This window comes from Pseudonaja textilis, chromosome 1 (genome assembly GCF_049901715.1).
Source record: "Pseudonaja textilis isolate UNSWEBS1 chromosome 1, rPseTex1.2, whole genome shotgun sequence".
In the NCBI taxonomy this organism is placed as follows: Eukaryota; Metazoa; Chordata; class Lepidosauria; order Squamata; family Elapidae; genus Pseudonaja; species Pseudonaja textilis.
The window spans coordinates 11,123,754-11,136,696 of NC_141990.1; the positions used below are offsets into that span (position 1 = coordinate 11,123,754).

At 38.0% G+C, this 12,943-nt stretch overlaps 1 protein-coding gene across 4 annotated transcripts in view; it reads left to right on the forward strand.

Moving 5' to 3' along the window:
• Positions 1 to 12,943, forward strand: part of NLK (nemo like kinase) — a 112,188-nt gene that overhangs the window by 91,557 nt on the left and 7,688 nt on the right. For all 4 annotated transcript variants that reach the window (XR_015742025.1, XM_026710220.2, XM_026710219.2 and 1 more), the window contains 4 exons: positions 1,120 to 1,205; positions 3,012 to 3,221; positions 6,791 to 6,892; positions 9,931 to 10,017. Coding sequence is in view for 3 of the 4 variants with exons in the window: in XM_026710220.2 (XP_026566005.1) it covers positions 1,120 to 1,205; positions 3,012 to 3,221; positions 6,791 to 6,892; positions 9,931 to 10,017 (485 nt within the window). In the remaining variant the exon portion in view is untranslated. The remainder of the gene's footprint in view (positions 1 to 1,119; positions 1,206 to 3,011; positions 3,222 to 6,790; positions 6,893 to 9,930; positions 10,018 to 12,943) is intronic.

The window sequence follows — 12,943 nt, forward strand, 5'->3', positions numbered from 1 at the left end:
GGCACTTTTAAAAAAACATTTACAACTGCAAAGTAATTTGTGGTTTAGTCATACTGTATTGCTTTTTTTAATGTTAATGCAGTCCGTATGAATTCAATTTAAAAAATGAACAGAATAATAGAGTTGGAAGAGACCCTGGAGGTCTTCTAGTCCAACCCTGCTGAAGCAGGAGACCCTACACCATTTCAGACAAGTGACTGTCTAGTCATTTTTAAAAGCCTCCAGTGATGGAGCACCCACTACTTCTGAAGGCAAGCCGTTCCATTGGTTTATTATTCTCACTGTCAAGAAATTTCTCCTTAGTTCTAGGTTGCTTCTCTCCTTGATTAGCAATAATATATATGCTTCTTTAGTCTGGAAATGTTTTTTAATCCAATTTTTTTAAAAAAAGTTGAACTTGAACCTCCCTTCTTAATCTTAGCATATTCACTGTACTTCTTGGATAGTGTGATGTGATGCAGTGGCTAAAGTATTGGACTATGGTTAAGTCCACCTTCACCTTGTGAAGCTCATTAAGTGACCTATAACTATGCCTCTTCCCACTGTTGTTCGTGTGGATTCCATTTACCAAGTTTTTACAATGGAGCTTATCAGCAGATAAAGCAAAAAAGATTATTTTTTCTTTGTTCATCGGCCAGCTTGTTGCAAAGCCTGATGCTGATTTGGCTGAGTGGGAGGGACTGGCCAAAGGTCACCCTTGCTGGCTTTTGTGCCTAAAGAAGGAATGAAACCTTAGTCTCCCCTCTCCTACTACAATATCTTGTAGTTTCTCAATCATGGCAATTTTAAGAACTGTGGACTTCTATTCCCAGAATTCCCAAGCCAGCATGGTGTCTGGAGAATTCTGGGAATTGAAGTCTACATATCTTGATGTTGCCAAGATTGAGAAATAAAGCTTTAACTGCTAAATAATGTTGGTTGCCTTCTGGGTCTCATGGATCATGTGCCTTCAAGTCAGCGTTGACTGTTTACAACCCCAGAGATAACATTTCTCCAGGACCCTTCTGAGGGTATAAAAAACAATATTTTGGCTTCCAATTTGTCAGTTTTTGCAGGCACGGACTTGATGCCACAGCTTGTTCTGATTTTGAACTTTTGTTCTGCTTTGCTTTTTTCTAGGCCTGAAATACTTACATTCAGCTGGTATTTTGCATCGAGACATTAAACCAGGGAACCTTCTTGTGAACAGCAACTGTGTTCTTAAGGTATTTTTGTAATGCCTGTATAAAATAGATTGCCTTTCTGAGTCTATGCCGAAAATCAATTGGGTGAAGACTTGCTTTTGCACGCTGTATAACCCGGATATATTTAGTACAAAAAGTGTGTACTTTGCATTTCTCTGAAATAGTCATAAATATTTTTGTATAATTTTATTATTTTTAACAAAGATTAAAAACATATACAAACTAATATAGAGTGAGAAAAAAAGAAATCCAAGGGAAAGCTAGATGGAAAAGAAGTAAAAGAAAAATAGAACAGAAAGAAAAAAAAGATACCAGCAAGTAGCTTCTGATCTTCTTCTCAACAGTTATAAATATAATTATAAATTGACCTCTTATTCTATGGTTGTAACCTAGCTCTCTTCTTTCTATAATCTGTTCTAATCATTAAAAACATAAATCATGAACCAACCATAAATATTAATGAGTTTCTACTGGTGAAGAGCTGTCCCTATTTTAAAAATAGGATTTCATTGAATGCATTATTGGATTGCAACACTGAGAAGTGTTAACTACTCACTTGCCATATTTCTCAGTTGTGATTGTATTCTGTTGGCATAAATAATTTCACTTGGGCTAAGTAGTAGCAGAGGGAGAATTATATTTCTCCTCATCTCCTTCCCATAATAAATTTAAACAAAACATGCTGTGCTTAAATGCCATAGATGTTCCCTCGTAAATAAATACCCTCCGACTGAAGCCAATGACTTTTCTTTTCTGTTAACTGAACAGCTTAGAATTGTGTTGGCAGAGTTTGGTCTCTTTGCTACTCTAGGAAAAAAAATGAGTGTTTACTCCAGCTTAAAGCATGATACGATTATTTTAATCTCTTCGTATTCTTCTGAGAACATTGACAATACAATAGTTTGCTGCTACATGTGGCTGAGGACTTACTGTTAAAAACAGCAAACTGGATTGTACTTTAGGAGCACTTATGATTGAATCTCATTAGATAGAAAATAAATCTGCATCTTAAAAACAATGAGAGCTAGATTAGAATTCATTTTCATGATGCACAGAACTAATTTTCTCTCTGGAGAGATTTACAGCTCTTTTGTATACAGGAACATAATCTCATCTAAGCCCCACCTGCTCTTCTAAGTGGGTACAGCCCAGATACAGGTAGACTTTATCTGCTTGCAGAATAAAGGAAAGGAAAGCCTTGAAAGGTCAGCACTGAGAAAATCCTAGGTAGAGTGTTGCCTGGTGTTAACTCACCTTCCTGCCATCCATCCTAAACATAGCCATGTACAGAAAGTGGTGGGGAGATCAAGTGAATAGCACACTTGCTTTCTAGTGTGCACTGACATCCATAGATGATCTGGACTTGTGCGTGAGTGTGCCTTCCACTGCATTGTTTTTATTCCCATAATGGTGAGAGGATTATAGTAATAGTTGCTACAAGCTACATGAATCATCTATATTTTCACACGCCTGGTTCTCATCTGTGCCCAAGCCCTGCTTCTTACAGGCTATTATTAAGATGAAGAATCAGTTTGGTGTAGTGGTTAAGGCATCAGGCTACAAACTGGGAGACTGGGAATTTGAGTTACAAAGCAAACTGGGTGACCTTGGGCTGCTCTCTCTCAGCCCCAGGAAGCAGGCAGTGGAAAACCACTTCTAAAATCTCACCAAGGAAATTGCAGGGACTTCTTCGGGCTGCTTCCAGTGTCAGAGTCGACACTGATTTGAAGGTACCAGAAAAAAGAGAGAAAAATGACTAGGATATATATCAGAATTCTTCTCCCTACCCTCACTGTTTATAACTTTATCAAATCTTTACTTTTTCAGATCTGTGATTTTGGCCTAGCCAGGGTGGAAGAATTAGATGAATCTCGTCATATGACTCAGGAAGTTGTTACTCAGTATTATCGGGCTCCGGAAATCCTGATGGGAAGCCGTCACTACAGCCATGCTATTGACATCTGGTCCATAGGCTGTATATTTGCCGAACTGCTGGGGCGAAGAATATTGTTTCAAGCTCAAAGCCCCATTCAGCAGGTATAAAGGTGCTTTGCTTTTAATGCAATAGATCTGGCTATCTACTCCCTCCTAAAGGGTTGGATTGCGACTGCCAACATGCCCAGTCATCATTCAGCATATAGAATAAGCACTAGAATAAGAAAAAGTACTTCCATATTTTGTGATTTTAAGGATGGCTGCTTGCTGTTTGGTGTGTGTGTGTGTGCACATGAGCACACATAATCTTTACTTTTTATACTAAGAAATTGTGGTTAACCATTAGAGACCTGATGATTTAAATAAGTTTGTTTAATTACTATTTTAGCCATATGACCATGAGATGTTCCCCTTACTTTTTTTCTGTTAAATTTTCTGGGGGACCGCACTTCTTGTCCAGGAATAATATAGTTGCATTTGCTGTCTGATTAATTCCAGTGCAACCCTGTGAGGTAGATTGTCATTGTTCTGGGGAGACAGATGGGGAATGAAGGTTGAGTTAAGAACCCACTCAAGACCGCCCATCTCGTCCAGAATTGTGAGGACAAATGTGGGTGGTTTATCTTTAGCATGTTGAAAATGATTCTTACAAATTTGGATTAGCTAAAAAAGTGAGATGCTATTCTGAAATCTTTCGCAAAATATTTAAGTTGGGTAGATAAATAGCAAAGTTGCAAAGCTAAAGTTGCTTGCTATTCTTTACATTTGCTTTTTTCACCCATAGTAATTCATTTATTATTACCAATTAAACAAATGTATATAGCTGCTCAACTCACACATAGGTGACAGACCTACAGTAAGCAGTGATCTCTACATTGAGGGTGAAGTTGCAAACCATTTTACATTGTAACAAAATAAATTGTAATATTGTCTAATTGAGAATGAGACTTTTTGTTTATGTTTTTGTCTCGTATTAAGAGTGGAAAACTGATATAGCTGGGCATGGATGTAAAGGTTTTGTGACTATGTGTCACTTGATTAAGTTGCTGAAAAAGTCTTCCTCAGCATAGCCCTTTTCATATTTGTCAGATTCTCCCAACTATTCTGTCTGGGGATTCTGACAATCAGACAGCAGCACAGCAGGGCTCTGAATAAACAGGTTTCAGTTACAGTATGTGATGTTTATGTTTTGAGGAAGCTTCCTAGGTTTAGTTGCATGTTTCTTGACTATTTCTCATTGTAGTTCTCCTTAACATGTGTGTTGTTTCATAGTCTATGTTTCATCTTTACCACCCCCCCCCAAAAAAAGCCCTTTGTGAGGCGGATGGTTTCTGTTTTATGTATCAAAAACTGAGGCCAAGAGATTTTGTAAAGCTATCCCAATTAACAACAAATAGCCACTGAATCAAAGCTCAGTGCCTGACTACTGATCTTTTGTCTCCAGTTTTCTGTTATATTTTGATAGGAATGGTAGGTCCGCGTAAACTTTATTTATCCTAATGATCTTAAATTTATCTTCATATGTTCCACTGTGGCCTCGTCACATTAAATCTCTTGGAAATACAGTTCATTGAAAGGACCAGGGATTTGAATGCACAATTGTCAGGATTCTCCAGGTTTTTAGAATAAGTAAACAAGGTTGCCTGCCAATTAAGTATGGGTAGTCCTCGACTTAACAACAGTTCATTTAGTGACCATTCAAAGTTACAAAGGCACTGAAAAATGTGATTTAGGACCATTTTTCACACGACCATTACAGATTCCCATGGTCACATGCTCAAAATTCAGACGCTTGGCAACTGACTCGTATTTATGACGTTTGCAGTGTCCTGGGCTCATGTGATCACGTTTTGCGACCTTCTGATAAGCAGAGTCAATGGGGAAGCCGGACTCACTTAACAACTATATTACTAACTTATCAACTGCAGTAATTCACTTAACAATTGTGGCAAAGGAGGTTATAAAATGGGGCAAAACTTGCTTAACAAATGTCTCACTTAACAGAACTTTTGGGCTCAATTGAGGACTGCCTTCAGAGGCTGAAATCCTGTCTTCTAAGCAAGAGGCAAGTGGTTATTAGAGAAAATATACAAATAGTCCTCACTTAGTGACCATTTGAAGTTACAACAAACCCCAAAAGGTTACATATGACCTGGATTTGAAATCCAGACGTCCACCCTCATCCCATCTCATTTGGGGCATTTAGCAATTAGCCTACATTTACAGCCATTGGTAGCATCCCAGGGTCACATGATTGCGATTGATGATGTTTTTTTGCTGGAAACCAGTGTTTACCTTTGGGTTTTGTCAAAAACAATGATAGGTTCGCTTCAAGGCTGCAGCATTCATTTAATGGCAGCATTCACTTAACGATAACCACAAAATAATGTCATAAAATCCGATCAGTCACATAATGACCTGCTTAATGACTTTTGACCATCATTTGGGCCCAGTTATACTTGTAAGTCAAGGACCACCTATGCTAATGCCCAAACTACAGAGTTTTCTCAGTAGACACATTTGTATGCCTTTATTTATTTATTATTTATATAGGGTTTATATAGCTGCCCACCTAGGAAGCAATTTTAAGCGACTAACAGAAGGTTGAAAACAAAAAGGGTGAATAGAAATTCATAAAAACACATCCCACACCAGAGACAGCACACTTGTAAATGTTGGTGTGGTGTCCTGACTCAGAGGCTGGGGAGAAGTGCATTTTCAATGTCCTTTTGAGAAGATGCTGTTGCGTGAGGCAGTCACAGTGACACCGAAGACAAATCTAGGCATGCCATTCTTGGTTTTGCTGGATAGGTAGTGATGGACCTACAAATATTTTGGGCCTCGGCCATGAAAATCTTTGAAGGTGACCCTTAGCACTTTAAATTGCCCTTGGAGGCAGTTGGTCATTAGGGCATCAGGGCAGATCAGTGTATACTAGTCTTGCTGCTGCATTCTGGACTAGCTACAGGTTCCAAATTGTCTTAAGGGCAGCATAAAGTATGAAGTTTGTTGTGATCTTTAAAAAATAAAATTATTTGTTTCTCTACTGGTTTTACTATTATCCTTCTGGTTTCATTGCATTTGTTGTTTCTGTATAAAGAGATTGTATTACTTAGGTTAGAAGCTATTACAGGTAGTCTTACAACTATTTGTTTAGTGACTGTTTGAAGTTAAAACAGCACTGAAAAAAGTGACTTATGACCATTTTTCATATTTATGACTATTGCCGCATCCCCCTAGTTACAGGATCAAAATTCGGATGCTTGGCAACCAGCTCATATTTATGACGGTTTGCAGTATCCCAGGTGTCATGTAATCACCTGTTGAGACTTTCTGACAAGCAACGTCAGTGGTGAAGCCAGAATCATTTAACAACCGCAGTGGTTCACTTAACAACTGTGATGAGAAAGAGTGTAAAATGGGGCAAAACTTATAACAACTGTCTTGCTTAGCAACAGAAATTTTGGGCTCAATTGTGGTCGTAAGTCGAGAACTACCTGTATATAAAAGCTACACACACATGCACACACAATACGTACACTTGCCCAGTTTCAAAGAAAGCTAAACGTAATGAGAAAACAGATAGGGTAGTCATACTTTTGTATTGGCAGAGGTTATATCTCAGTATAAAATAAAATTGGAACGCTGGTTTATTTTTCCCACTTCTACAGTTGGATTTGATCACAGATCTTTTGGGGACACCGTCACTGGAAGCAATGAGGACAGCTTGTGAAGGCGCCAAGGCTCACATACTCAGGGGTCCTCATAAACAGGTAGAGTGATGATTTCCTAATTTGGAGAATTTGGTAATGCCCACACCTTTTAGTTACGTGATGACAACTTTTAATTTTCAGTCTAAGAGCAATACCAGATTGGGATTTATACTGGGACAATCACAAAGCAATTTATCTCAGCTAAGCAGAAATAATACTTAATATGTCATGCTCTCTGTTTTTTGTGGAAGTTAAAATTTTGATGCAGAGAGTAGGTATGGCTATTTGGCCTGAGGAGAGTGGAGCTGCTGTATGTAATACTACAAAGCCAAGCTAAGGAAAAGAGATCTTATGCATTCCTTGTCATTAAGTACAGCCTATGAACCAATTACATTGAGGCTAAATTAGACTTAAATAACCCACTTACCTTAGTTTGGAAAGCTTCTAGCAGAGACCTAATTTTAGCCATAGCATCAATTTCTTTTACCATCTCTGTTTTGGGTATTTCAGCCAAAAATATGAAATAAAATATAATGGCTGGAGATAATAAAATATCTGTATAATATCTATTTTAGCATGTTGCCCATTTGGTTTGAGTAACCATTGTTCTGATGGAACTTCTCAGCAGGAAGTTCCGATGTGTAATAATTGAAAATATTTACAGTGCAAAAATATTCATTATATAAACATCATTTTACAATGTGATGAAAACTGTATATATACCAAATTTTTAAAAACTTAAGGAATAGAGTGGGGTTGTTTTTTCGGGTTTTGTTTTGTTTGGAAGAGGCTATGAACTCCTGCTGCAGCTTGAATTTTATTTAGAACTGTATGGATGCAGCAGAGCCACAGGTAAGAGAGATATAGAATTATACTCAAGGTTTCCTCAGTTACTGTTAACAGAAGAGAGTACTTTGTATATGAAATGCAGTGGAGGAGCAAGAAATGAGACGGAAAGGAAGTCTTTTTTCCCCCCAAAAAATTCCATGGTATTTCAGAGTTGTTCAAAGGTCTTGTTATAATCACCTGGTCAGCTGGTCAGACTTGCAGTTCCTGGAAACATAGCCTTAAACCAGCTAATGGATTTTCCAATTTAAAAAGTACTACTAATAAAGATTTACTGTATTCTTAGTCACAATCAACAGTCTTGGCCTAACATAACTTTATATGACATAGAACTGGTATAGAACAACTGTAGTATTTGTGAAAACTGATGGGACCCTACTATCATCCTTCCAGAATATTCATTCTCACTAAGAAATTAGCCATGGTATCCTTATTTATATGGAAAGCATTCTATGAAGCCTTTTATAAATTTTTGCTCTGTTCTGTAATGCTAACTAGCATCTAACCTTTTCTCTTAATATTGTTACACAAATAGATAAGGCAAAAGCTTGATGGCTTAGTTTTATTTCAAACTGAATATGTGTTGGTTCTTGGTTAGGTATAAGATATTTCTCCCACATATCAATAACAATTAATCAGCTGCCAATAATAGGAGAAAAATTATCATTACATAATGTATGTAATCATTTCTTTCTTGCTTCTAATGGTTTTTCACAACTCATGCACATGTTAAATCTATAATGCTTACCTTTTTAGAATTTGCATAGGAAAGCAGGGTTTTTTAGAACAGGAGTCGCCAACCTTTTGGACCTCAGGGACCACCAAAATCATAATTTTAAATCCCACATACCAGAGACCCTGGGAAAATGCCCAAAAAAAGTCTGCAGGAAAATTCCCCACCCTGTTTTCCTACCGATCGATCATTCTTTATTTGGGATCGCAGGATACCGTCTCCATCTCTGTTCTCGGGGAGAGAGAGAGAGAGAGAGAAAGAGACTGAGAGACTTTTGGCTTCATGCAAGGAAAGCAGCAGAAGCAGCAGAAGTCTTTCTTTCTCTCCTCCAAACTCCGCCAGAAATGAGTCTTTGTGAAACTTGTCGCACTGGCGCAGCCTCTTGGACCAGGATGCTCCCAAAGACTCATTTCTGGCAGAGTTGGGGGGAGAGGAAGACAGACTTTTGCTGCTTTTCTTGTGTGCAGCCAAAAGCAGAAGAAGAAAGAAGTAGCCCGGTGGCCAGGCCAGGTGAGTGGGGCAAGTTCCCCCCCTCCACCCTTTCCCCCCTCCCTCACTTCCTCGTGTTGTTCGCAGTGCAAACGACGCAAGCCTTGTGTTCCCACGGGCCATGTGGGCAGTGCAGCCTTTTGTTCCCGCACAGCCTGGATTAATTGCTTAGGGGGGATTTGGGGGAGACATTTCTCTGCAGACCACCAAAATTTTCTTGTGAACCACCAGTGGTCCCTGGCCCACTGATTGGCGACCGCTGTTTTAGAAGCATCACACTAAGAAAATAATAGGGTAAGAAGTGATGGAGAACAACCAGCTTCTAAACTCAATATATTTAAATATGCTTTCCTTTTTTTCTAACCAAAAAACAAGAAGAAGAAGATACCTTTTACATTTGCATAAAGAGGTTAGATCTATTTTTATTTATGAACATTCCTTTCGAATTTTAGAGGTCATTTTTTTCTCTCTTCATTCTAATGTAAAGTTCATTAGGTCCTTTAAGGCCTTAATCTCTCTCTCTATGCACTTACTTAGGAACAACTAAGTCAGTGAGCGTCATAGGGTCAAACAGCTAGAAGAGGAGAGAGGGCCCCTCTCCATCCACTATTCTTCGTCTCGGGTTTATGTTAGGAATTCTAGGGATTTGTTTTTAAATTTTTATTTATGAAATTTATTTGCTGACCATTTTGTGGTTCAGATGACTGACTGGCTTACATCAAGATAAAAAAACATACAACAGTTATAAATATAAAATGAAATAAAATTACAAAAAGTAGAACAATTAAGTTTTATTTTTAATCTGCTCCTCTGGAAGAGCTTGCTGGGCTTAACTTTAAGCTGTTTTGCTGGAAGAGCTTGCTAGACTAACTTGTCCTCTTCATTCATTTCCAAAACAGTTTTTAAAAAAATCATTAAAAAAACATGAACAGAATGTATTCCATAATTTTAGCCATGATTCAGAAAGGATGCATTTTGGCATCTCAATTATTCCGATGACACGCAGTGCTTTTTCTCTCTCTTTTCGCAGCCATCCCTTCCTGTCCTGTATACATTATCCAGCCAAGCTACACATGAAGCCGTTCATCTCCTTTGTAGGATGTTGGTCTTCGATCCAGTAAGTTGATGCTTTGTGTTATATACTTAAAATAGAAAAGGGGGTGGTGGTGGTGGTGGTGATAAATATAACAAAATGTATATATCATGGTCCATAAAGTATGCAGAAAAGACTTGAGAAACACATGGCAAAGAACAGGAAAAAATATCCAAAGATGTATCAGAGGAAGATAGAAAACAGAAAAATAGCAGAATGATTTAATGAATTCTTGGTTCTGTCCTCAATGCTGAGGACAAATATTAGTGGAGTCTTTGATGCTAAGCTTTTCCATGTCATTCTTGTAACTTATCATTTTTAAATCCACATTGAAATCAATTTCAGTACTGTATTGGCTCTTTTCTATAACATTGTTTACACATCATCTATGATGACAGTCATTCTTAAAGTCAATTCTGAGTCCATTGTTCATAAATATCCTTCAGAATGTCCAGTATTGCTCCATTCTCTGTCCTCATTAAGTATTCTTCTCCTTTAATTGTGACCTTTCATTTCGTCTAGTTCACTCTAGTGTCCAACTTTCAAAGTCCTATCTTATCATTATTTTTCTTTAAGGAATCCAAACAGCAATTTCCCATAGGAAAGATTATTATAACTATATATTAATTATAATTCTTAGAATTAATTTCAGAGTCTTATTTCAAACCCTTAGGCCATTTTTAACTTTCCAAAATCAAAACTATAAACAGCCTTTTGCTGTCTATTCCAAAAAGTTAAAAAAAATATGAGTTGTTGAACTTATATTTGAAACTTTCCTTAAGAAGAAGACTTACCCGGTGAATGAGATAAAAGCATGACATTCTTAGTATTTGAAAAGCAGTTTTTAAAAAAGCAATTCCAAAATTGATTAAGAAATGAGGCTTGGTCAAGCTTTGTATCCATATAGACTACTTTACAAATGGGAGCTTAGATGGAATCTCTTGACTCCAACTGCAGTCATAAGCTGACTGGAAAAAAAAACCTTTGGTTTCTGCAGCCTACTTACAAAGAGCAGCTATCCAGAGTACATGTGGGCAAACTCATAATCTCTCCTTTCCCTGGAAAGATTTTGCCAGCCACAATCCACCCAGCCATCAATCTCTGCCATAAATATCGTCCTCACTCCTTCAGGGAATCTAGCTCATCCTGTCTTCGCTAGAAGTCTCCCTGAAGCAGTATTTAAGATCTAGTTCCACTGAATGAAAATTAGAAGGGTAAAATTACAATTGTGTACTAGCATAGACATCAGAAGATAATAGATAGGTCCAGATTCTTACCTGTGGGACAAGGAAGTGGTTATAGGTAAGAATATATAGTTGAGTTCATAATACTTTGCCTCCTATTATTTTGGCAATAAAAGAGTCTACAGTAAAGAAAGGAAGTCCTTTTTTTGTGTGTGTCATACATGAAATATTAAATTTAATAGCAAAAGGAATATTTTAATTGACTCAGTTCTTCTACATTATTGGAGTTTGGACACATTGTATTTGCAATTTCCTCTTACAATCTTGTTCATGGGCTTCCAAAATATTATCCGCACTTCTCCAGTGAATGCACTTTTTAAGATATTCACAAAGATTGAGCATATCTGCCTCTTTTTAAGACAGACGGTCCATGTTTTCAACCAGCTGGCCTCAAAGGGGAAGGATTCTGTTTTCTGAAGACGTTTGATGTCTCCATCTCATAAATCCCATGTCACTTTGACAGGGTAGCAGTGTTGTCATATTTGTTCACCTGTGTGGCCACTTGCCAAGTTACGGCAATTTCACTTTCACTCCTGTTATTCTTGCGGGAATGGCATGCCTTCCTTATTGGTGTTGAAACCTTTGCACTGGACTTCTCTTTTTCTCCTTCGCTGAAGCTTTCTCCAGCATGCTGTCCTTCAGATGTCTTGGACTTCTGCTCTGAACAGCCATGCTGAACAATATCAATATTCATTATATTAGCAAACTTCCCTCATGAGAGAAATCCTTTTGCTTTTGCCATATTCATGGAGGAGCAGTTCACAGAAGGGGAATTGTTCTTCTCTGAAAACTCTGTTTCATCTGCAGACCTAGAAAAGAAAAATGTAATGTCTGACAGCCCTGGAAGGAAGAGATGGGGTGAACTCTTTGAAGAGATTGGGAATCTTTTTTGTCTCTCCTGCCTCTCTTAGGCAGTCAGTTTATTTTCCAGAATAAAGGCTGTTTTAAAAGCTGTGAAGAACTGAACTGTATCTTTGGGGCAGAAAGGGCCTATTATAAAGCCAAATTCTACTTTCTTATCTATTTTCTCAGTATTCAGCATAATGAATAATTCCATGCCTTTATTTGTGCAGCAGACTATACTACATTTCTACATTCACATCAGCCTTAGCTTTGCACAAAGTGTTACATATTGATAGCAATCTTCACAAACATTCCTTTTCAGAGCTTTAGTCTTTTGCCAGTAGCATATTTTAGAGACCGCAAAGACCAGATCCTACAACTTGATCATTCCATGAGTCTCTTAAGCTGTGGCTGCTTACAGTTCAGCAACTTATCATGTCCCTGATGGCAGATGATTTGCCAGGCAATTATAATGTTCTCTTACAGCCAGTCCTCACTGCATTCCACGTGGTGTCCCAAGTGATAATCATGATAGAATTTCTCAAATGCGATTGAAGCCAAATGTGGTACAAGAATGAGTAGGAAGTATATTGTGTATGCAGAAGGCAGCAAAGTTAATTCTTGTTATGTCAATTCTCACCCCTTTTTTAAAAAGAGAATGGCATAACAATATACAAGTAGTCCTCAACTCTGCTGACCAGAGCCTGGGCCTGAATATAGAGAGACAGAATATGACACTGGTACCAGACACCTTGGTATCTTCCCCCAAAAGGCCCACCCTCTATCTCCCATCAAAACATCCCATCTGTCACTACCTGAATGTACTGACATGCCCTAAGCCCTCCACTGCATTCCTTTCCTCC